Source organism: Polypterus senegalus, chromosome 8 (assembly GCF_016835505.1).
Source record: "Polypterus senegalus isolate Bchr_013 chromosome 8, ASM1683550v1, whole genome shotgun sequence".
NCBI lineage: Eukaryota > Metazoa > Chordata > Cladistia > Polypteriformes > Polypteridae > Polypterus > Polypterus senegalus.
In genome coordinates, this window is record NC_053161.1 from 24384129 (window position 1) to 24408672 (window position 24544).

The window sequence follows — 24544 nt, forward strand, 5'->3', positions numbered from 1 at the left end:
ATAATTTCGCTATGAGTGTACAAATATAAAGAAATTAATTACTCTTCAAGTTCACTGTCACTAACCATTACAATGCCAGCATCATTAGGCCAGCCAGTATACTTTGGTCTGCGCTTTTTTTGCTGGCTGCCAACCAGCGCTTTACACTGGGTTAAAAGGTTCAAGTGTAGGGCCCTCTGTACTGATCCTTACCAAGTCTTCCAGTGTTTCTACACTTAGGGAGTTGCACACTTTTGATTTTATTCTGTTTTGTGCTGAAAATCCTTGCTCGCACCGAGCTGCAGATATCGGAAGCACCAGCATTATTTCGACTAAGTGAAGCAAATTTTTAAAATTTGTACAGAACGGCTTCTTGCTCAGCATCACTGTTCTTAGGTCACCGTAAGTCTTATCCATAAACTGACCCTTCACTAATATTTTCAACATTAGCCATTCCTTCTGCACAGCTGTGATATCACAGCCATTGTTTGATAAGAGCTCCCTGTACCATTTAACAAGTATGTCTATCTCACACTTGCCACAGCTACCAATGTCCTCTTGCCATGCATAATGACAAAACACTGAAAATGACTTGATGATTTCTGATCCCTTTGAATGTCCGTGCTGTGTAACACTTGACATCATGTTTGCAAACCTGATCTCCAATTCTTTAACAGTAATGTCAACTGTTTTTTCAATTGCAGCCTTTAGATCACTTCTGAATGTGGCCTGATTTTGGGGGACTTTCAGTTTAACATTTTGTAAGGTTATAACTGTGTGGCTACTTGCAGCCCTCTCACTCCTGCTTGTTGATGGCCCTTCCTGTTGCACTGAACCTTCAGGCTGAGAACCTATGTGCTGTAAGAATTCCTGCAGCTTCCCTTCTCTCAAAGCATTTTCCTTCAATCCTTTAATTGTTATCACACAGCCCACAATTGCAGCAACTGCCTGAGGAAGTATATGAGAATTTTTTTGAAGTGTAAGGCTCAGCTTTGAGACCTCTGAAAAAAGATCATGTAAAAAGTGACAAAAGGCAACGAAAGACAGGCTTTCCATTTGCTGAACAATGTGTTTGGCTTTTCCCTTTATGTCTGTGTTTTTGGACATTACTGCAAGGTGCTCCATATGATGATGCACAGCAGTGTACTACCCCTGGCCTGTTGCATAGTTTGAATGGAGAAAAACTGAGAGTGCCCGATAAATGTGTGGCAACCAGCGCTGAGTTTTTACTGCTGATGGGTTTCGTACTCTGCATCCTAACTCTGCTCCTATAGCCTTCAGCTCCCGCTTGCTTTTCGGACTGAAATTATACGTTTTCCACACAAGTTGTAGAAGACCATAAACTTTTTCAATCATTAGCACTGACCTTTGTGTGTTTAGCATTGCCAGTTCCAGCCGAAGGGGTAGACAGTGGAAAGACAGAGCATGTTCACCTATCTCTTTTCTGAAAAGTGCCCCTATTCCCCCTGTTTCACCCATGTTCACGCTTGCACCATCTGCTTCAAAAGCACTCACTTTATGTACCCACCGATTTGGGTTGGTTGGGTCAGCATTCTGAAGCAGTGATTTAATGGTGTTTTGAATCCCTTCTGCATGACCTTAATCAACCTCAGCCAAACCTACTAAATTAGTGTTAGGTGTTCCATCAGATACATACCTACAGTATGTGATGACCTTGTCTTTTCCTGAGACATCCGTACCTTTAAAGCTTCTTCCAGCACATTACTTTTTAATTCATCTGCAATGCAACCTACAAACTCTGCACATGCTGTATCGTTACCATATGTTTTTGACACATCCATGCCATTCTTCTTCATCAGCAGAATTTGAGATTTAAACTTTGTGAACGGTATTTCTTCCAGTGCAATCATATATGCTGCATTGAATTTTATTTTTAATTCTTTCATCTCATTTTCTGTCACTTTCTCACAAGCACGTTGCACTGCCTTTGCAATGGGGGTGTCACGAGGAGCAGACCTAGCGATTACACAGTCTCTGGCATTCTTGTGTTTCTTACTCTCACCATGTCCTTTCACAGTTTCCTTTTTAAAATGGCTCGTACAAAAAATGAATTCTGTTTCACCAGCAATTTCTTGTCCGGCTTGTGCACAAAAGCTGCAATACATCTTTCCCTTGTCATACCGTAACCAAGTGAACTTCTGTAACCAAGCCACTTTAAACTGTCTTCCAGGCATTGGAGCCGCGGGCGCAGAAGACTTTGCTAACGGGACGAAGTTGTCATCCTTTAATAACTGTACATTTCTGGATGCCGGTGGCTGTACCTCAGATAACCCACTGACTGAATTATCTTTGGTTCGTTCAGAAGTAGACAAGGCAGGATTTGGCCGAGTGGGCATTGAGAAAAAGTCAGAAATTTTTCGTTTGGCCATTTTGCGTGTTACATGGAAAGTTATGACGGAATTTGAGAAGTAGTTGAGGCCCGATTCTGTTCTATTTCAGAACCCTATCTGCAGCAGTTAGCGAGATGACGTTTGAAGCAGAGTGGACGAGTCAGATGATGCCTTGCTTCGGTTTGGCTTTAATCACGTGATAGTGTAATAGGAAAGGCAGACGCGGGCTGGGAGTGTTTGCACATAATTAAAAGCCATTTCTGCTGCTTTAAATTTAAAACCTTTCTTAGATTGAGAGAGAGAGAGTCGCCACCGGCGACGGGAATGAAAAAACTAGTCGCAAAATAGAAAATCAAGTTGCATTGGTGACCATTTTAGTCACCATCTGGAGCCCTGGTATGTGATAAGTAAATACCTTAATTTTGGACATGAGTTTGAATCTGAGGTCCACGTTGTATATTAAATTAATACCATTTGGTTAATCACACTGCAGACAATTAAATGGTTTACTTTAAAGGCGAATGTAAATTTTGCGAAGTAAATCTTATGTTTTATATTGAAATAAATATGTTGTAGTTTTCCAGATTCCTGTTGCTGTCTGATTTCAGTAAAAACTTGTACAAAATGATTTGAAGTGAATTCTGCAAAGGCAAAACAGGCTGGTAGAAAAATAGAAGTGTGAAAGTAAAATGCATTTTTAAATTAAAAAGTTATTGCAGTTGAATTTGGAAGCTTATTTTACACCATTTATATGCTTTTAGTATAGAGTTCTTAGATGTATATGAAGATGAACCCATTTTAAGACAAAAGAGGCGACGGCTAGAAGCATCAGTTCTTCCATGGTTATCATTTCCTTCATCTTGTGCAGCAGTTGAGCTGGAAAGGTAAGAAGCAACATTCATTATTCTGTTATTTTAAACATTTCTGTATATATTTGACCATTCAGCTATTTTGTACTACATCACTTTTTCATTTATTTATTTGATTTTCATGTTTACTTTCTCTCAGGAACATTTTGAATTTACTGTTTTGACTTTAAGATGATAATAGAAAATTGTTATTAGACTTTTTTCTTAATTTTATCACAAATTAAGAGAACCCTAAAGTTTTCATGTTTTTGATAGAAATTGGTACTTTTAACCTTTTCACTTATTCATAATTTAATATTCATATATGACTGCAAAGTTCCCATTTTCAGCAGCATTACTTCAGTGTCCCAATGGTAAATTGTCTTGGCTTAAATGCTAATTGGTCATTAGAGAAAGCCTTCTAAATATGTCGACACAGCTGAAACATGTTGCTCTGTTCAGTAAAGCAGCTAAATTGTCTTACCTTGTTTTGCAAGATAAATTTTAATTTCTTGGTTCAAAACTAACCAAAACAAAATGGCTTTCTCAAGAAACAGGTCAGTTAAGATTAGAAAATTAAGGTTTCATACAGAGGTGTTCACTACTGTGCTTAGAGAAGAGGATAAACTTGATCTGACCATGACAGTAAAATATGCAGTAAGCCAAGATGCACAATTGCATAAGAGGATATGTTCATCAGAGTCTGTAGTTTGAGAAGCAGACACATTACAGGTTCTTAGTTTGACTGTTGCAGATGACACTTGTATTTGATGTATACCGTTTAAGAAAGCATCCAGCTGAGGACGTATAAGATGTCTTTTTTCTTAAAGTACAGATTCTGTTGGATAAAACTGTTTCAATTTAATTTGACTTTACTATCAGAATAAATGGTAATTGACTGTAATTTGCATTTAAAAATGTGTATCATTTATAAAAGGTCTGTGATTTCTGAAAACCTGTATTAGTGGCTGATAAATAGCTCCACCAAAAATAATTTAAATAAATGCTGTATGTTTTATAACAAAACATGCATATTAAGTAGATTATTTTCACCATGTAAAAATGACAATTAACAATTATTCAGAGGAATAAAAATAAATAGCAGTATATACAACAATAACAATTTAACTATTAAATATCAGTATAATACAAGACAGTACTCAAAATTGTGAAACAATATTATATTCTTAAATTATGTGCTGTTTACAAAACAAATAGAACAAAGAACAGCTAATATGAGAAACATGATCAAACTAATACAGTGATCCACCGCTATATCGTGGTTCAGCTCTCACGCCCCCACTACATCGCGGATTTATTAATACTATTATTATTACTAGGGGGCGCTTCGCTCTCCCACCCTCGGGTTTGGTTTACCAGATAAACAATTTAAAGAGATTTTTATTCTCATGGGAATTGTTACATATGCATTATTTTCATTTTTCCTGCCCCGGGCATGGTTAAATCTCTTTCTCGCAGCACTTATAATGCTTATTGTGTTGTGAAGGGGGGGGTCTGAATGCACGCTAAAGAGATGCGATTGGTTCAGCTGGTGTCTTGCTGCTGCTGGCGGCCAGCTGTGTGTTGTGCTTGTCGCGCTTTGATTCAATCACTTAAAAGCCTGTACAGCAGCTGTCCTTTTGCCACTTCGCATCACTGTCGCTCGCTTTGTAAAGGGGGGAGCTGAACGCATGCTAAGCAGAAGTGAATGGATCAGCTACTGACTTTGTGCTGCTTCTGCCAAGATGCCTGTTCTGGTTGTCGTTCTGCGCGTTCTGATGGTGGAGGAGGAGTGAGTGTGAGTGAGTTTGTGTGTTTGGGAAGGGGGTCGGGTGTGTAAGGGCTGAACATACACAAAGAAGTGCTCGGATCATCTGCTGGCTTTCTGCAGCTGCTTCTGGCAAGCTGCGTGTTCTGCTTCTCATTGTTTTAAGAGCTGGGAGCACCTGAAGTTTGTCTGCCAAAAGCATTCCAACAACTGCTAGGTTAGAAGTCAGTGAAATTGTTTTAAATTGCTTGTATGTAAGGCATGACATGCAAAAGTCACCGTCTCATGGCTTTTGTTTCCTAAGGTTATAATGTCTAGTCTTGCGTGTTGTCAAACCATCTGTCCGAGGTGATCTGGTCTTGATCGCTTCGCTCAACTCCTGGAGGCGCACTACACTCCTGCCACTTCGCGCTGTGAAGCAGGGGAGCTGAATACATGCGAAGAGAAGTGGACTTTGTGCTGCTTCTGCCAAGATGCTTGTTCTGCTTGTCGCTCTGCGCGTCAATCATTTAAAAGCCTGTACAGCAGCTGTTCTTCTGTCTAACTGCCTTGTCTTGCATGAAGTTAAAATTTTTATAATAGAAAGATGTTACTCATATCCTTGGCCCGACATCCACATATATTATGTGTTTACAAAGTGTGTTTTAATAAGTTTACATATGTTTAAAGTGTGTGGGATGGGTATTTTAAGGCTTAAACTATAAAAAAAAAAACAAATGGAACGTAACTTCCGCGATAGGCGGGGGGTCACTGTTGTCCCATTCCAGTATAGGGGAGTTATTATGCAGGAAGCAATTTTGTTTTTTTTGTTTTTTGCATTCACGCCATGGAGAGAGTTCCTTTTGTCCTCATAAGTGTTGCTCATAACACTGAACACCTGGGGCCTCATGCATAACACTGTGCATAGAATTCACACTATAACTTGGCGTACGGACAAAAGCGGAAATGTGCTTACACACAAAAAAATCCAGATGCATAAATCTGTGCGAATGCCTACTTCCATGTTCTTTCTCTACATAAATCCTGGTCAGCGTGAAAAGTAACACACATGCACACACCTGTTGCCACCCCCAAACTCCTCCTAGAATTATGCCTCTTTGATTATGCAAATCCCAATGGTAATATAAATAGCCCATAAGCTCAGCGTTCTATGAAAAGGCAATGGCAAAGGCACAGGGGTAAACAGAAGAATTTCAAGTAAAAAAAAGTAAAAAAAAAAAAAAGTACAGGCAAGGAAAAAATACTATTTTTTGGTTTAAACAGTGGTATAAACAACAAAATAAAGTTGATCGAATGACATAGAGTGTCGAAGAAACTCGAAAGCTCAAGTTCACAAAGTTGCACAGTGCCCAAAATAAAAAAAGAAGTTGTCAGATGTTAAAGTTGCCGTCAAAAGTCGAGTCGTAGCCCACCGTCTGAGTGTCATATGAAAGCTTATTAGGGTACAGAGAAAAAGCTAGGCACACAGTTTTAAGCACGAAATGTCAACTTTAATTTAGGAATTTCCACTTTAATCACGTAGTTTATTTTGTCATTAAAGTAGAACATCATAAACTTCATCTTAAAATCGTTCAATTTACTAGTTTTTCAAATCCCATCGTAACTAAAGTAGCACGTTAAATGTTTTGTATTTGATCTTCTATGTGCTCTATGTGTGTGAATCACTTCTTAAATGCTTCTTAAACTGGCTTTCTCTGGCTTTTCTTCAGGACACAGAACATTTGTGATATTACAGCTTTCTGAATAATTAAAATACTGAGATATGCTTGATATCATTTTCATGATGATAGGAGATAAAGCATTTTATTAAACAAAGAACACATGGTGGCGCAGTGATTGTTCATGCCTCATGCAAGATGCTTGCTGCGCCATGCGTGACCTTCAATGAAATAATTTATTGCAGCAGTACTGTCTCTTTCAAATGGACTAACCCCCAATTCCTGTCCGTCCTTTTCTTTCTCCAAATACCCAATCGCCACACAATCAGCTCTGTAATAGACGTTAAGCCATCTGTAAGCTTAGAACGCCGATCCTTTAAAACTTTTAAGGATCATTGAAATATCTTCGTAGTACATGTTTAATTATTGCATCCATCTGTCGTGACAGCCCCAGCAAGAATACAGCGTGAGGCAGGAGCATTCCGTGAACAGAGCGCCAGCTCCTCGTTAGCGCTGCGGCACTGTGTCCTTACATGTTTAATTATTAACAATATAGATTATTTAAATGAAGTTAAAGTTTTATCTGTATAATATAATAAACATCTTTTGCTGCATTTCATCTTATAAATGATATTGTCATCATATGTAAATATGCACTTAATAAAGTGGCTCAGGTTGGATGGATGGATAGATAGATGTGATACCTTTGAGGATTAATAAAGTAAGTTTACAGTGAGGTGATTGTACTTATAAGTACAAAGCATTCTACAAGGAGCACTTGATTGACTGATTGAGTGCGTTTATACAGTAGTTCTTGGGATGAAATTGTTTCTGAACCGCGATGAAAGTCTCTGAAGCGTTTACCGTATGAGAGCAGTTCAATAGACAGCATGGCTGAGGCAGCGTGTGCTAGATGGCCGTGGTGCAGTGAGAGTAATATGGAAAATGATCCGCTGTGGCAACCCCTAAAAGGAGCAGCTGACAGAAGAAGAAGGTGCAGTGAGAATAACAACGCTAAAGCAGATATGGTATTTAGAGTAGTTTGACCATTCTGTGGACCATTATTTTGTTACAGGTTAATTACAATCCGATGCATTAAACTAATAAACAATATGTGGTTCATTTCAGTGTGTTTATAAAGCGGCATCAGGGATGTGGACCTAAAAAAGAAAGGGAAACCACACTAGAACAGCACTGCTTTGATGCTGGGTGCCGCCAGTTTGCAAAAACGAGCGGAGATCTTGAGTACACCAGGGTTGGAGCTACCATGAAAATGTGCGTGGCTTTACGCCAAGTTTAGGTTTTATACATTGCAGTTTGAGCGTGGAAACGTTCGTATGCAACATTTTCGTGTATAAGCACCGTTTATACATGAGGCCCCTGCGCATAGGTCACTGATGATGGTGGGCTAAAGTAACAAATGCATTTAATCAGTTTAAGTAGTCAGGAGTGAATTTCACAATCGAGGAATGTGATATTACCCAGTTTTTATGTCTCTTTGATTAAGTTACTTTCCATGCACAGAAAATCTCATTTTTGTGATGGGTGTGTAGCCTTCACATGAAAAACACCTGTGCACAACTCATGACTGCTGTATGCTTTATTGATGGACATAAAAAACACTGAATTATGCAAATGAAAACACTAAATTATTAGGAGTAATGAAGCTTGCAAAGGAATGTTCAGTATAAATGTATACGTAGTGTTACTTAAAACGTTTAACCTCAATTTGAATACATTTGATTACTTCTTTTCAATATGAGTGTTCTAATCCTTATTTTGTATAATTTGACAACTCCATACAATCTTATTCTTAAGTCTTTATTTATTGGTCGAGAAATATTGCCTAATGCTTCAGAGTCTTAAACACGAAAATAAATCGACCTTTCCTTACTTCCTGAGAGAAGCTGTCTGCTGCACATGTTCAGAATTTGCATGCTATTGTTTATGCTGCCACTATATAGTTTATACTTTGCATGACAAATTTACAGTATGTTGCAGTAGATGCCTATTACCATTATCAACTTTTGAAAGGTAGTTGTTCAAATGTAGTAGCAGTTAAAAATTAGGATCTGTACTTGTGCATTTGCCTCTTGTTGTTTTTATAAAAATTGTAAAAATGTTGCATTTATGCTGCCATTCAGTTCTTTTACAAAACCTGTTTTCAAGTAGACTACATTCAAATGCATGATTATTTATTTATTTATTTATTTAATGCGGAGAACACACACTGTTGTAATGTTATAGAATGTATGTAATGTTACAGTAATATTTGTGCTTTAATAACTGCAAGATTAAAATGTTACATAGATATGTATGCTTTATAAATATATGCATGCACTTGAATTATAGTAGGAACTGCATTACCCAGAATTCAATGGCGTGAAAGGAAGTTAAAGCACAATTGTTTATAAGAGTAAATGAACTTATTCGTTATTAGATAGTTTACACTTAAAATTTGTTTCATAAAGAATGATGCACAGTACATTATTGAAGTTCATCTTTGCAAAGCATACAAAAGTAACATTGCATACTGTCTTAGCTTTTGTGTTCATTATCTGAGGCATTACTGCTTTTGAAGTGGTTTACTGCTGTGTAAATTAAAGACATAATATTCAACGTTTGCTGGCTAGTGTGAAATTGATTCTAGTTAAGTTTATAAAGCTGTCTTGAAACTGGCATTGTGTACATTAAATACACAATTTATTATTTACCTAAGAACAAATAAGGCTGATTTATGAAATCAGAAGTTTTCTCAACTGCACTAACCTCCACTTAGGGGATCACACCACTTCCATCCTGAAAATTTTGACTAACAATATCACTCAGTATGCTGGTAACTATTCGGTGCCACTTCTGCCACTGCTAGTTAAGTTATTGAGCCTCATTATCAGCCAATCAGATCTGCCATGAAGGCACTAGATTTGAGACTCTCATTAGAACAATAACTTGAGAAAGCGTAATATATTTTGAACTGTATAGTAGTCTTTACATATTTGTTTCTCTCCAAGCCATTGTAATCTTTGTATTGTTTCAGCCAAAGTTCTTATTCACAAGAAATGATCAACTTATATTCTTGGCGATTACCAAATGCAGTGAGACCTATGGCATCTGGACAATTTGGTGAGAATCTGTTTTTTTTTTTTTTGTTGTTTATATCTCTCTCTATATATCTATCTATATATATATATATATATCTATCTGTATACTGTATATCTATCTGTATATATCAGTCTGTTAATTTCTTTATCTATCAACTGATGACAGGTATTGGGCTGCCTTTATCGGTTAGCTATTTATTATCAGTCAAAATTCAGAAAGAACCTTTTTTTTTGTATTCAGAATTTTTTTTTTTTTTTTACTATAATTGGTATCTAATTTCAGCCTTGGACAAATGGCAATTTGCAGAAACTGAAATGTTGGTTTGTAGCAAAGCCCAAATTCTAAGAGTGCGGAGGTTGCCACCAGATTTACATAGCGATAAAGCCGCTACATTTTTAAAGTGAGGGACAGACAGAACCATGGCAACACCCAAATCCTATAGTATTTCCACCACAACACCCAAATATTAACAACACACCAGAAAAAATGTTGAAATAGACTAAATATTTTTAGCAACAACAAAAAAAACATATATATAACGATATTTACAGTCGTGGGAAAAAAGTCTTTACGGTAGGTGATGGAGGTGAATAAAAGTGCAATCACTGGTTAACAGACATAAAAACGTGGCGGAATACTCTCATTTACGTCCAGTTGATAAAGGGGTTTAGCTGCTCCTGAAGGATGAAGTCAATCAAAAATTGATCAAAGTAAAAATTCCCTCCTCATCCTTCTCTTTCGGTTTTAGGTGTACATTGCCTACAAATCCCACAAGCCCATCCACATTCTGTGCATACCTGTTTAAAGATGCAGACCCCATATTTATAAGCTGAAATCTGTGCGAACAGTGTTTCTTTTAAGATTCAACAAACAATAAACTGGACATTCCAGTAAACCAATGAAACCCCTAATGGGAAACCGCTGCAAGTGTATAAATTAATATTTGGTCTCTACTTTAATTGAGTGAGGAGGATTCTTAGTTTTGGGTATCATAAAGATTTGGGTATTCCTCTGAGATCTTGGGAGCTTTTTGATTTATGCTTGTTGCTTCTGTAAAGTGAAAATAACTGCTGTATACTGCACAAGATATTTTTAAAATACTTTTTTTTTTTTACATTTGGCTGGTAAATAAAGTGTTACAGATGCAGATGCGTTACAGGTGGTGAAGCTTCTTTCTAAACATAGTGTTTCATGTGTTCATTGTATATACGTGAAAATGCTGACTATATTAATTGTTTAATCATAATTAGAGACTGGGTCTACCCAGTTATTTTCCTTCAACTTTAAAGCAAGTTTTCTAATCCACCTGACCCCTTCTTGCAGAATGAGGTCATCTGATTGGAACTCTGATGAATACTGTAGTTCTTGCCATGAAAGGAATATTCACAACAGTTTACAGCATATTTTGTCTTATCTTTTCTATTTTATGACTACATTTTACTCCTGTATTGGTGGTATTAATAGTTTATTGTCGATGTGATCTGTCAATTAATCTGAGGGTCTTAAAATGTTTAATATCTTGTAAATTTTGTTCATTATCATATGCTGCATTTATTTTGATACTAATCAAAAAATAATTCATATGCAGATTTTCTTGTTAAAGAATGTGCAGTAACGTGTTCCAAGGGTGACGAGAGAAAAAACACAAGGGCAGCAGGAGCACGAGGTTCAAAGAAAAAAGCTGAGAGTACAACATCCAGAAGACGGTCAACAAGAAACAGCAAAACGGAGGAGCCTACATCACCTCAAAATCCAAGTTCACCTCCCCCTAACAATTCAGATTCTGATACTTCAGTCACAAATAGTGCAACAAAAACAGGTGGTGCTGCTAAAAAAGCTGGAAAGCGAGGTGTGAAGCGTAGGCCTACGAAAAATACTGAGGATGGTAAAACAGGAAAGGCAAGAAGAGAAACTAGATATTCATCAAAGAAACTCCGTTCTTGTAGTAGTCCTGAAGTTAGTGACGAAGAAGTAGAAGAAACTGAACAGGAAGAATCAAAGCTGGAATCATTAGAAGAAAACTCCAGCATTTCTCAGATAGTTCCTTCAGGGGAGGAGCAAAATACTAATGGAGAAAATACTGAGTCAAACAAGCTGTCAGATGAGGAAGGTAGTGGTGATGAAACTATAAATGAAGACGCACCTGAGACCAATAAAATAGTTAACAGCAATAATGAGCCAGAATGTGTGCTTCAAAAAGATGACACCATCCCTTCTTCTGAAGCAGAAAGTTCTGAAGACCCAGATGAACAGAAAATGGAAAATGAATTATGTTCATTATCTACTGATGAACATCAAACTGATCAGGAGATTCAAAGTGCTGAGGAACAGCTTGACTCCATTTCCCAAAATGCTGAATATTCTGCAGCATGTTTAGATACTGACACACAACCTGAATCTCCCGATGATGAAAAGGAAATGTCTCTTTGCAGTGAATCTCCACCCTCACCAATTGAAAGTGACACAGATTCACCATGTGCACGTCCAGCAGATGACACAGATATGAGTTTTCATAGTGTTGAACACCAATACTCTCCTATAGAGGAGGAAACTAAAAATGTGGAAGTTGAAACTAACAGTAAAGAAAAAATGGACATAAAAATAGATTCTCCAGTTTCTGATGATCAAAATGACACAATTTTACTTGACAAGGCACCTGAGGGCACAGAAGTAGCCTGTAATTTGGAGGAAATAGAGGGCAGTACACATTGTGAAAGTAAGGAATTTGATACCATTAATGAGAAAACTGAACAAGAACCATTTGAAGATGAAAGTGTTTCAAATAAGAATGAACCAACTATTAATACTATAAATGTACCTGAAAAGTGTCTCATTCAGGAAGAAGAAAACACAGTAATTGAACCTTTTTCTCAAGATGACAATGAAATGGTCCCAATGGAATGTGATTCTCCTAACAGTGAAAATTGTGAATCGCAGACTGAAAAAGATGAGCAAGGAGACAGCCCGAAAACAGAGATAACACCAAATACCAATAAACAAGAGCAGATATCTGACAATAAATTGAAATCTCCTGATGAGATACCTGTAGCAGAACCAAAGGAGCCAGAGAAGAAAGAGGGAAGGCAAAGAAAATCTAGATTTCATTCACCATCTACAACCTGGTCACCAGATAAAGAGGGAAAGAAGGAGCGTAGGCAATCAAGGTCAAGATCAAGAGGCCGTGAATCTCCTCCTCCTAGGCGTAGATCACGATCACGAAGTAGGGAAAGGGATCGGGAAGGTGACAAGGATGTGCAGAGGGGAGACAGTTTTAGAAGGGATCGCAGCAGAGAGAGAGACAGAGACAGAGAAAGAAGAGGTCGAAGACGCTCCCGCTCCAGAAGCAGATCTCGATCTAGAACATTTAGTAAAGTATCCTCATCAGACCGTACTGAGCATGGTGGTCATTCACCCCGAAGAAGAGACAAGTTTCAAAATAACAACTGGAGAAATTCAAGGGGAAATGAATGGCACCGGAGAAGTGACCAGGACAGGCATGATACATTTGTCAAAGATGTGACTGAAACAGATAGTGGAAGTTCTTCTGAAGTTTCTTATGACAGAAATAGAACTGAAAATCCTGACTGGGTAAAAGACAGAATAAAAGCTGATAATGATGTTAGGAATAGGGATTCAAGCAGTGAAACTAGATGGGAAGAACCAAGAATGGATCATTCAGGTGACAACTGGAACAGAAATTTCAGTTCAGTATGGCGATCTGATCGTGGGCGTGGGCGTGGACGAGGTGGCTTTAGAGGAGGTTTTGGTCACAGAGATCAAACAGAAAATCGATGGCAAGCAAGAAATTCTTTCTCAGGGATGCAAAATAATTCAGGGAATGACTCTTACAATAGGTTTAATGAAAATCGAACCAATAGACGTAAAGGTGAACAAGAGTTTACAGCTGAGCCCCCAGTGGATCGTTCAGGTTGGTCCTCTGCCTCTAGCTGGGCAGTACGAAGAACTCTTCCAGCTGATGTACAAAATTACTATTCGAGAAGAGGAAGGAATTCAGGAGGTCCTCAGAGTGGATGGATGCGACAGGAAGAGGAAACTCCTGTTCAAGGTAAGTGAACAACCAACTACATGTGGCATATATTGACTTGGTGTTTACTGTGATTGTATACCCAACATTACCTTTTTACCACTGAGTATTCTTTTCCCAAATAAGGTTTTTAAAATTATTATTAATCTTGCAAGCAAACTTTGCATTTTATTACTACGTATTACTAATATCTTTATGACAGAAAATTTTTCAGGTCATCCAGTGTACAGTATATATTGGATACCCCTGAGAAATGCCAGTGCAAGATGATATTACAGTTTATATGGATGTTTATGCAATTGCCTCTATTGATTATGTAGTATCCTTTTTGAAGCTTCTCCTTACTTTGTGCCCATTCCTCATGAGGTATCTCTTAGTAATTTGGGACAGCGAATATGTTAAGGAGCTTTCTCAAACTTTTGGGCACAAGGAAAAAACGAAATTAATTGTTCATACAGCAGTTAGTCAACATTTTCCACATAATGTTGAAGAGTGAAATAGAGAGCTCATACTCTATTGTCAAAATTTGAGTGTTTATTTTAAAAATTGTCACATTATATTAATGTTCTCAATGCATGGTTAAGTAATCTCTAAAAATGCCAGCACTTCAAATATATCAGTGCATGCTAATTCAGGCAAGATAAAAATAATATTGAATCGGGGCATTGTGAATCAAAATCAAATTAGAATAACAGTGCCAAGACCCCAGCCCTTATGGACATTATCTTTAAACATTAGGATGCCATCTTTCCCCCACTCCCCTTTTGTAAGTAGGTACAGGTATATAAATGTCTTCTGGTTACAAAGTTACAGTGGGTTGTCTCTATAAAAAGGAGTGATGAACCATTTTACTAGGGTAAATCAAAAACTAAAGTCAATTAGAAAATTACACAGTAAGCGCAATGGATTGAACCTGATGCAATACAACATGTTTATGATAGTTTATGGGTACTTGCGCAACATGCGCAACGCTCTGCCATTAGTCTAGTCGATGCCAAGTTGAAAAGAACATGGGTGCTATGCGGTGGTATTCCACCATTGTTGAAAGTAGGATATCTTTGGGAGGGAGTTTGGAAGCTGGTATCGATAACAAAGTAAAAATTTTTTAGTACCAATCCAACACTACTAAGATATGAAAAGCAGACTTAAATGTGACACAGTACCATTTAAATTGGTATATTCTTTTATACCCATAATTTTGAATCCAAAATGGCCATAACCATTCATTTCATCCACGTTTTCAGTTATGTGAGGTAGCAACAGTCCACATGAGCTCAGATAGCTGGGGTTCTACTGTATTTGCTTTCACCTGTATCTAAAAGATTTTTATGTCTTATCTTCCATTTATACACAATATATATCTCCTATTGCCTTCTATTGCCATCATTAATTTTTAATTGCGTACATTGACTGAATAAATGATAATCATTTAAATTAAAAATTAAACAAAAACTAGATGTTATTAATTGGAAAAAATAATACTGATAGCAACAAGATCCTGTCACTTTGTGCGTCTACATGCACACACATACATAACCAGACTATAGCAAATAATACAGTTAAGGCAGAAATCTGGTTTCTTAACACTAGGATTACCAGAGCCTACGAAAAAACTCATAAATCCGTCCCACCTTAAATCGCTTCTTAAAATCACTGCTCTCCACCAGCGTCTTTTGTCATCTAAATGTGCTGATAAAAATCAGGCTGCAAGCAGCCGGGTATTCCATCCCCCATGCATGCACATGTCCGTGCCAAATAAATAACATTCGACGTTTTGAAGAAATCATTTTATGACATGATTTACCTTTATTTATTTATTTACTTCCTAAAGCATAAAGTCACAATTAGTGTGCAGAGGGCATGCTCAAAAATGTGTGTAATGCCACGAAAAGTGCCTGCTGACACTTTAGTATGCAAGCAATGGTATGTGCATTCTTGCTCCGATGTAGAAGGGAGTTGAGTTTACCTGTGTTACAGCACGTCTATATGAAAACAGCAGTGTCAGATGCGGGGGTGGGGTGTGTTTGGGCTCGTGAACGCGGCTGAGATAATAAAACTGACTAAAAAAAAAAATGCTGGAGTGCACATTACAATATCAGGCTTCTGATGACTTCAAGGATAACTAAAAATTCTGTAGGAGGTTAATTAACAACGGAGCTCCAAAGCTGTGAAATGACCATTCTATTGTCATCTATTTGGACCCTGCTGGATTAAGGAAGCAGTTTAGTAACACAAGGATTCTGACCTGTGTTGACTCCAGCTTGTCACATAAGAATTGCAGATTTGCAGGAGAGAGAGAGAGCTTTACTCTGACTAACATGTTTCATCTCACAAGATTTAGATCTGGTAATAACTGAAACCAGTCTCTTGGTAGAAAAATGTGATAGTCAACCCAACTTGTAAGTCTGTTGTAGCTGGATAGAAGAGTATTTATATTCTAGTACTACAGCCCAGATTTTGGATGTCTCGCATGGAATAGTGGGGCATATTTTCATAAGAAACGAATGACGTCCCTTTGTTGAACTTTTGAAATCCGTCAGTTGTATGCATTATGCTTCATTATGCCTTTATTTAGTTGAGATTCTGCTCCTGTCTGTAACAGTTTTCTTCCACAAATATCTAGTAATAGTTGTGTTGGCCAAAGGTTGTGCTGAGGTTTGTGTAAAGAATACTGTGTGAATAAAAAGGCTGCCAACAATTGTTAGAATTAGAGCAAATTATAATGTCTTGCCTTTCATATAAATACAATATCTCTAACCAACACTAGTATATTGTATACTGTATAATATTCACTATCTGTTTGAATGTGTATATTTTATTGTGACTTTTATCATTTAGTGTGAGAGAGCAGTGTGTGATAGATGACAAACTATACAATATAGCATTATAATTAATTTTTTTTTTATAGAAAAAACCTTCACAGAGCCTCCACCTAGCCAGCCGAATGAAAGTCAGCCACTACCACCAGTAAATGTGATTCATCCAGTGAATGTAATGCCACAACCTTTGAATCCTCCTCCAATGAGTGCCCCTCCACCTATGAATGCTCCTCCTCCTCCAATCAATGTTCCCCCTCCAATGAGTGGCCCTCCACCAATGAATGCTCCACCACCCGTAAATGCCCCTCCACCAATGAATGCCCCGCCTCCATCAGTGAACATGTTACCCTTTCCAATGAATGTTCCTCCACCACCACCACCACCAGGAATGAACATGCAACCTAATCCATTCAACCTGCCCCATCAGTTACCAGTGCACCTACATTCTGCAGTACCTCTGATGCAGGTGCCCCCTCCTGTAACTCAAGGTCTGCCACCTCCTCCCCCCCCTCCACCACCTTCCCAACAGTCAAACACTGTTGCATCACAGTCAGAAGGAAAACAGACCCAGGTAAGAATACCTTTCAAGCTTTGCAGTATCAAGCTATCTTTTATCTTTATTCCACTAATGAAGTAGTCTTTGTTGACATCTTTATCAACTTCTTAATAACTGAATTTAGGAAATATGTTGGTAATGTTTTGGTAGACATCAATCCGATTAATTTATCCTCATTCTAGGCCTAGTACTATGAGGTTATGTCAGTGGAACTTCTATAAACTAAGATGGTTGAAAAGTCAAGCAATAGCCAGCAAACCAAAGACATAAAGCACTTGAAGTAGTACGTTCTGTTCTCTAGCTTTTCCATGCTGCAGAGGCTTGATGCACTACGATAACATTAAAAGGAACGCTCCACCCAAAATGACATTTTTAATATGTTGCTTACCCCTTGTAGTTTGTTGTAATGGCTAGTAAAAGTTTGATCTCATTCTTTCGTGTAGAAAGTACAAAGAAGTTTCTATAGAGCCTGAACTGATCGTGACCAATGCTGAACAGCAGCAAGCGATATAAAAAAAAAAATCCTCATGCTACTTGTGTTGCACAATCTGCATGTCGGTTATTCAGTTGTGTGCTCATAACATGTAAAATGCATGATTTTTTTTTCTAAAATATGAAGTGGTTACTTCTGGAATAAACTGCAAAAAACAGTACACTAAAGCATAACAGGGAAGACTTTTTGAGCTGAAGAGAGGAGTCTTGACCATTGAAGAAAGGGTGGGTCTTCAATTCAAAGTCTTTCCCTTGACACTTTAGTTTCTTGTTTATTGAATTGTGATGTTTAGTCCAGAAGTAAGCCACGCTTTAGCCACTCTAATTACCTGCTACCAATATTTTGCATTTAGGCTTCTCTCTAATTATAGAAAAATTGGAGCAAAGTGTTTCCAAGGTTTAAGACCCAAATGAACTAAAATTCTGTATATTTTTATCATTGATGGTTTAAGCAGTATAGTTCATTTAAATCTTGACAAATATATTTATATCTGGATTTAAACTTCTCTCTTTAAAAATGTTTTTCTATAAAAATTGTCTTTAATACATTTCGGTTGTGTTTGCCTTTAACAAAAAAGTTAACAATGAGTTTGGCAATGAAATTGTAATGTCAGAAGCCTTATAGAAAAAGCTGCTTCTATGATATTCTATGGTTTAAATTGCCTATTGTAATTATATCATTTTTAACAATTTTAACAGTTCACCTTTTCTAAATTAGGATTTTGGTTGTGTATACATTATATCGGTCTAACCTTTTTTTCTTCTGAACGGCTGTTTTGAGTAGGTGGTGACCAGTGCCCCAGGTAACAAGTTTAGTGCTCCTGTGATCCCCAATCCACCTAAAGCTCCAGCAAACACTCCAGGGAATGCAACACAAGGCGCATCAAATGTAGTTCTTCCATCATCAACTACCCAAACAGCTGGAAAACCCTTGGTGAACAAAGAAGTGGCAAAACCTGACGTAAATGTGGATAGCTGCAATAAAGAAAAGGCATGTGTATTCAAAGTAACACACACATTGAATTTGCTTGGTTGTAAACTTTAAAAGTGTTTTCTTAAACTCAACTCTTTTGTAGCTTATTTTTCAATTGGTTGTATCCGTTGTCTTAACTTCTGCACTGCAGTCCATTTCATTTTTATTCAGTTGAGCCTTGAATGACAGATGAATTTGCCATGTAATGTCAGTCTTCGGTAGAGTACAAGGCAAATACCAGAACACTCAAACAAAAAAAAATATTACTTTGATTATATCTCTGACACTGAACAGCATCTTACATTCAAAAGCATTGTAAAATCAATATCAAAAAAGATTCTTTATCACCATCCATTCTAACATATTTAGGTTGTGACCAAACAGAAGCTAGTTTCAAACTGAAAAAAGGATCCCACCATTACTAGAGCTTTAGATTGTGGAAGCCAGTCTGTTGTAAACTCACTGCAATACATTTTTCTTCCTTATATGTGTTTGCCTCAGTTGATCAGAATTTACAGGTATCGATAAGGCAACTGTTAATTTTTTTTGACAGTTTACCAAGTGCAAAACCCATTAATTAAGCCCAATGCAACACAAACAGTACAGCCTTATTTTTCATTTTTTTTCTATTCTCCATATGTGGAGAAACTAAATCTTTAATGAAAGAAAATGTTTACACTCTGTGGCCACTGACATAAACATATTGTAAATCCAGTTTCGCTTCTTGGGTTTCAGACTACTGACAGATTGCAGAGAATGATTAGCACATACACCTACTTTTACTTTTCATGGTCTTGTCCTGCATGATATAAGCTTTCTTTAACTAGGCTTTATCCTGAGAAAAAAAATCTCATGCAGCTAATGTGTTGTGGAGCCGACCCAGACACAGATAGGCGGACATGTTGTTTTTTCACCACCACACGTTTTATTTACAATATTTACAATAGTTAATGGTCACTAAGACCCAGTCCAAAAGTGCACAAACCCCAACACACAGTCCTGGCCACAAAATGCCTCTCTTTGGGCCGCCTCCACTCTCTCTTCTGCCTCGTCCTTCTTCCACCCGACTCCAGCACTGAATGAAGGGAGATGGTCCCTTTTATTCTCTCCCAGATGAGCTCCAGGTGGTTACCGGCGTTCCCCTCTTGGCCACGCCCCAGCGTGGCGGAAGTGCCGGCTGTCCTCCCGGCAGTTCTCCGGGTATCCTTCTAATTCTTCCCCCCAGCACTTCCTGGTGTGGCGGAAGTGCTGAGGCAACAGGTCCCCAAGGCATTGGGGCGCCTCCTAGCGGTGACCACGAGCCCCTGCAGAGTGGGGCTTCCATGCCCTCAACTCGTGGCCCCCAAAGCAAACAGGAAGGCGGCCCCCACGTGATCCAGGGTGGGCGCAGACCCACATCCAGTCCCTCACGGCGTCCCGACGGGGTCGTTGACCCTGGCATCCCTGACACTGTGTAATGGTTATTTACCTTCTTTCACTCTCACAGACCCCTTCTTTTGTAGCCAGCCCCTGTAAAGCATGTTTTACCTCTCCAGTGTCCACAGTCAACTGCATGGTAATTACTGTAATTGGACAGTTGTCACAAATGTTCCTAGAGGTTTTTGGAGTTGCCCCAGGACATTTTAATTAAAATTAAATAATCAACAAATATTTTTGGTTTCTATTGTTGTTAATCGGTTTCTGTTTTGTTTTCTCTGTGTTTTAACAAATCAGTGTCTTTATGTACTCTATTTCAGTATTTTGTAATTTGTAAAATTTATACTTACAGTACATTTTACTTGAGAACTTGTCATGGTATTTTACACCTGCACTCATTGAAGAGCGCTATACAAAAATACATTTTATTGAATGAGACCTAGGTAATTTCAGCCCATATAGCCATTTTGGAGCAGTGATGTCTGGCTCAGTTTCAACTTGTAGTTCACTGCGCCTCTCACAAGTCCTTTAAATTCTGTGGTTGGTTGGATGAAAGATGAGAAGCAAACATTTGTGCAATGCCCTGCCCATTAAACTAAGTTATCTCGCATGCATTGTCAAGCAGTCTTAATAATAGTGATTTCCTACATGTATTTGAGTCATATTTGGATTGTACAAAAAATTTGAAAGCCCTTTTACAAAGTATTTTTCTGATGGAGCTGGGATGGGCTCCATCCCACCCCGACCTTGCATTGAGATTACATTATTTGGAATAGAAAGGAGGCAAGGGCTATGTTATACTGCTCAGATTTTTTGCTTACTGTATGATAGTTGGCCGTTGCATATAAAGAATCTTTTTTTTTCTCCTTTCTCTAGAGGTTACAAATACAGGAATTGGCGGTTAATGAAGTAAAATTAGCAATCAAACCTTACTATCAAAATAAAGATATTACTAAGGATGAATATAAAGAGATTGTCCGCAAGGCAGTAGATAAGGTAAGTGTTAATTAAAAATAATGCACTTATGTCACATAAAGATGTTCTTTGAAAAAAGTCAGAAATAAATTCTGCTTATCAATTATTGCTCTAGTTTATCTGAAAGGAACACTTGGTTTAGTTTATAAGAAAATCTGTTTGCTCGTAGAGTAATTTTCATCCATTTTAGACTATGTTGTTCTTAGCTTTTTTGTATAAGCTGTGGAAATGTGGGTGTCAGTCTAACCTCAAATGAGAAGAGCGCTGAAATGAACTTTACTATTATTAAGTTTGCTAAAAATTTTAACTTCCCTCCTATATTGGATGCAGTGAATGTGAGGCTGAAATATGAATGTCTGCTTTAAGCCTGTAACAACAAGTGCAGTAAAATATATTCTTTACAATAATGTTTAATAAGTGAAAGTGTTAGTTGGTTTTTAATTAATGTTTTGTATGTTTGTTGCCAAATTTATGTATTTGAAATTATCATGATTAAGATATGTTGAAGCCAGTAACACTGAAAATGCATGACTTCTGAATAACTGGATGTGTTGTAAAGTGGTAACCTATTCCTGTGTACTTAGATGTTATTGATCCTTTTAGTCTTTGCCACCAAGTAAAATAATCCAGTTCAGATTGTGTGGTGTTAACCCACTATCTCCCTCAGGCTCGGAATTCTATGTAAATATGGTTGACCCTGGGAAGCATTTGGCATAACCTTTTTTCATGGAATATAAAGTGTTAAGCCTGAATAATGCTTGGTATAGTATTCTGCTGCCATCTTGTTTATAAAATACCATCATCCTGTTTATATAAAAAAAAAAAAATCAATATTCATGAGTGGGGTGATGCCTTCAAATTAAAAAAAAAAATTGCATGCAAACGCAAAGTTCCAAAGCCAATTTTAAAATAAGCTTAAATTGAACCATTAATTGAAACAAGCAACAGTGGTGATAAAATTAACTGGTCATCAGATAGTGAAACTAATGGATACAACACTGTAGAACCAAGCTGCCATTATATACATGGTCTCATAAAGCTGCTTCATGGAAAAAAGACAAAGTGACTGTGATTAAGTTGAAGGCCAGAAAAGATGTTAGCCTGCTAAGCACTGTTGTCAATGCAGAAACTATACATTTTAGTGTCAGGGGAAATGTGGAAGTCAATAAGCCTTGTGCTGTGGTAGCCTAATCATTCAGATCAGACACTGTCATTCTGCCCTCTTCTGCACAAGCAAAGAAGAAAAATCTTTGAAAAAAGAAAAGTTAAGCATGCCTCTTAGTGTATACTCGACCTGTACAAACTGTCTTGTTTAAGGGCACAAACACACCCAACCCATGCATTTGTACACATGTTAAGCAATGTTACCCCAATTGCCTTCTGCTCCCACAGCTCTCATTCAGTTATTTCTTGGGTTTTCATAAGCTATAAATATTAGTGCTATGGGTGCTCCTGGTGTTCACTTCAAGCTTGCATGATCGTTTTTAATTTAAATGTTCACATATTTATGTAACATTGGAGCTGCTGGACTGCTTGTTCAGTATGTGGTTTAACTCTGTGCTCTAATAGGATCACTATAAGAAGAGACCAATGGCTTGCAGCTACTTACTCCATCATTTAAAGTCTGGATTGGCATTGGTGATTTTAAACACCAACCAAATGCTTTTTTTCCCTTCACTTTTTTGTGATAGGTGTCAAAATTTGTTCACTAGTCATATTGTGTAGAAAATACAACTAACAAATGGATGACCATTCTGTACGTGATAATACAGTTCAAAGCAGCCAGATGCAAGCGCTGTTGAATATATATGTGGCAGTGATGATGCATTTTTTTTTTCCCCCATCTCTACAAACCTCTGTCTGGCTCTTAATCCTCATCCACCATTACCCCCATATTCTCATATTCCCTTGCAAAATCTGTGTCATCCATAATATGCATCACATTTCCTCAGGGTATTTGATGGCATGGTGTAAGGAGAATGGAGATGAGAGGTGTTTGGTCCTCAGTTTATCCTGTAGTGCTGCAGTCTACTGGGTAAATCGAAACAATAGCAAAGACCTTTGTCAATGATTTAACCTTCTACCTCTTTGATATGTCGCCTTTTGTTTGTTCATACCTTGAAAGAGTGAACTTAATTGTATAATTTGAGCCAGTTTGACGCTAATTTTATAAATATTCTGGTGTGATGTGATATTGACAAGTTTTTAATTAATTGATACGAGAATGCAAAAGATAAAGGAAAATATCTGATATCACTTGAGAAAGAGCCTCCAAGATGTGTCTGTGCATTATGAAATACACAAACATGCCGATGCTGTTACAGGGTCATTTCCAATCTTTATCTAATATAAAAACTTTTTTTTTGTGTTTTTTGTTTTTTTTTAGGTTTGCCATAGCAAGAGTGGAGAAGTAAATACTGAAAAAGTTGCAAATCTGGTGAAAGCTTATGTTGATAAATACAAACATACACGCAAAATCAAGACTGAGGAACCTGGAAAAATCTGAATGTGTCCATTCAGAATTCACGGCTCATTTGCTAAGTGCAATTTTTACCAGCTCTGACATGAATTGGAACTTTTAAAGATGATTCAAAATCAGGTTTTGATATTGATCAGCTAATGTTAATAAGGATTTTCTAAAAATGTCAACTTTTTTTTTTGTTTGTTTGTTTAAGAAAAATTAAAGCAAGGCTCCTGCTTCTCGGCTCTTTTCTTCGTCATGGACTGAGACAATGAGATTTCCTGCTAGTTACAGAAACTCAAATGCATGCTGGTCCTGTAGAATGTCATGTGTGAGAGTAAGTTGTACAGCAGTTTGACCTCCACACGGAGCAGCTATTTAACCTTTCAGTTGTAGTTAACTGGTACTGAACAGGAATGTACAGTTTTCAGCATAATTATGTTTTCGTAAGTGTTAGGAACATTTCTCTCTCTTTTTTTTTTTAATATATTCCAAATGTAGGGTTAATATGTGTCACCTTTATAATTATTTGTATTGTTAACTGTAAAGTTGAACGCAGGAATAATCACAATGTATATAAAAATACCAGAATCAGCTCAGTTGTAAGGGTTTAGTGTATTAGAGTAGTAGATAAGTCAGTTTAGGACAACTAGCGTTAATGATCTCGGAAAACATCTCTGCCCTTAAGTTTGTTTTGTAAAATGTGCTGCGTGAACACTGTAAACATAATCCTGAAGGCAATGAAATAAATGACCTGCTGCTTTTTGTGGCTTTTCATGTTTATTGCATATAGGAGCTGTCTTCTGGATGGGAGATGTCACCTTCTTTCCAGTGGGCAGTTATGTGGAAATATTTTTTTTTTTTTCCTGTTGTGAACAATTTTGAAATGTTCGAGAACTGCTATCCTATTTTACAAGAAACTGTTTTGCCACACTTTGGTTAAACTTGTGTTTATGTGATGATAATGTGATCAATTATTTTCATTTAACAGTTTTCCTAATGTGGTGAAAGTAATTACATTGCCGTGATTGCAGATTTTCCTATACACAAGTCGACTTATGCAATCTGTAGGAAATGTAAGATGCTAGAATGTGATTTTTA

General features: G+C 37.4%; 1 protein-coding gene across 5 annotated transcripts in view; it reads left to right on the top strand.

Annotated features, from left to right (window-relative positions):
- scaf11 (SR-related CTD-associated factor 11) overlaps window positions 1-24308 on the top strand; it is a 125914-nt gene extending 101606 nt beyond the window's left edge. For all 5 annotated transcript variants that reach the window (XM_039760874.1, XM_039760873.1, XM_039760875.1 and 2 more), the window contains 7 exons: window positions 3092-3214; window positions 9642-9727; window positions 11295-13772; window positions 16660-17141; window positions 18403-18609; window positions 20884-21003; window positions 23369-24308. In XM_039760874.1, the coding sequence (XP_039616808.1) occupies window positions 3092-3214; window positions 9642-9727; window positions 11295-13772; window positions 16660-17141; window positions 18403-18609; window positions 20884-21003; window positions 23369-23488 (3616 nt within the window). In that variant the 3' untranslated portion in view covers window positions 23489-24308. The remainder of the gene's footprint in view (window positions 1-3091; window positions 3215-9641; window positions 9728-11294; window positions 13773-16659; window positions 17142-18402; window positions 18610-20883; window positions 21004-23368) is intronic.
- Window positions 24309-24544: the final 236 nt, after the last annotated feature.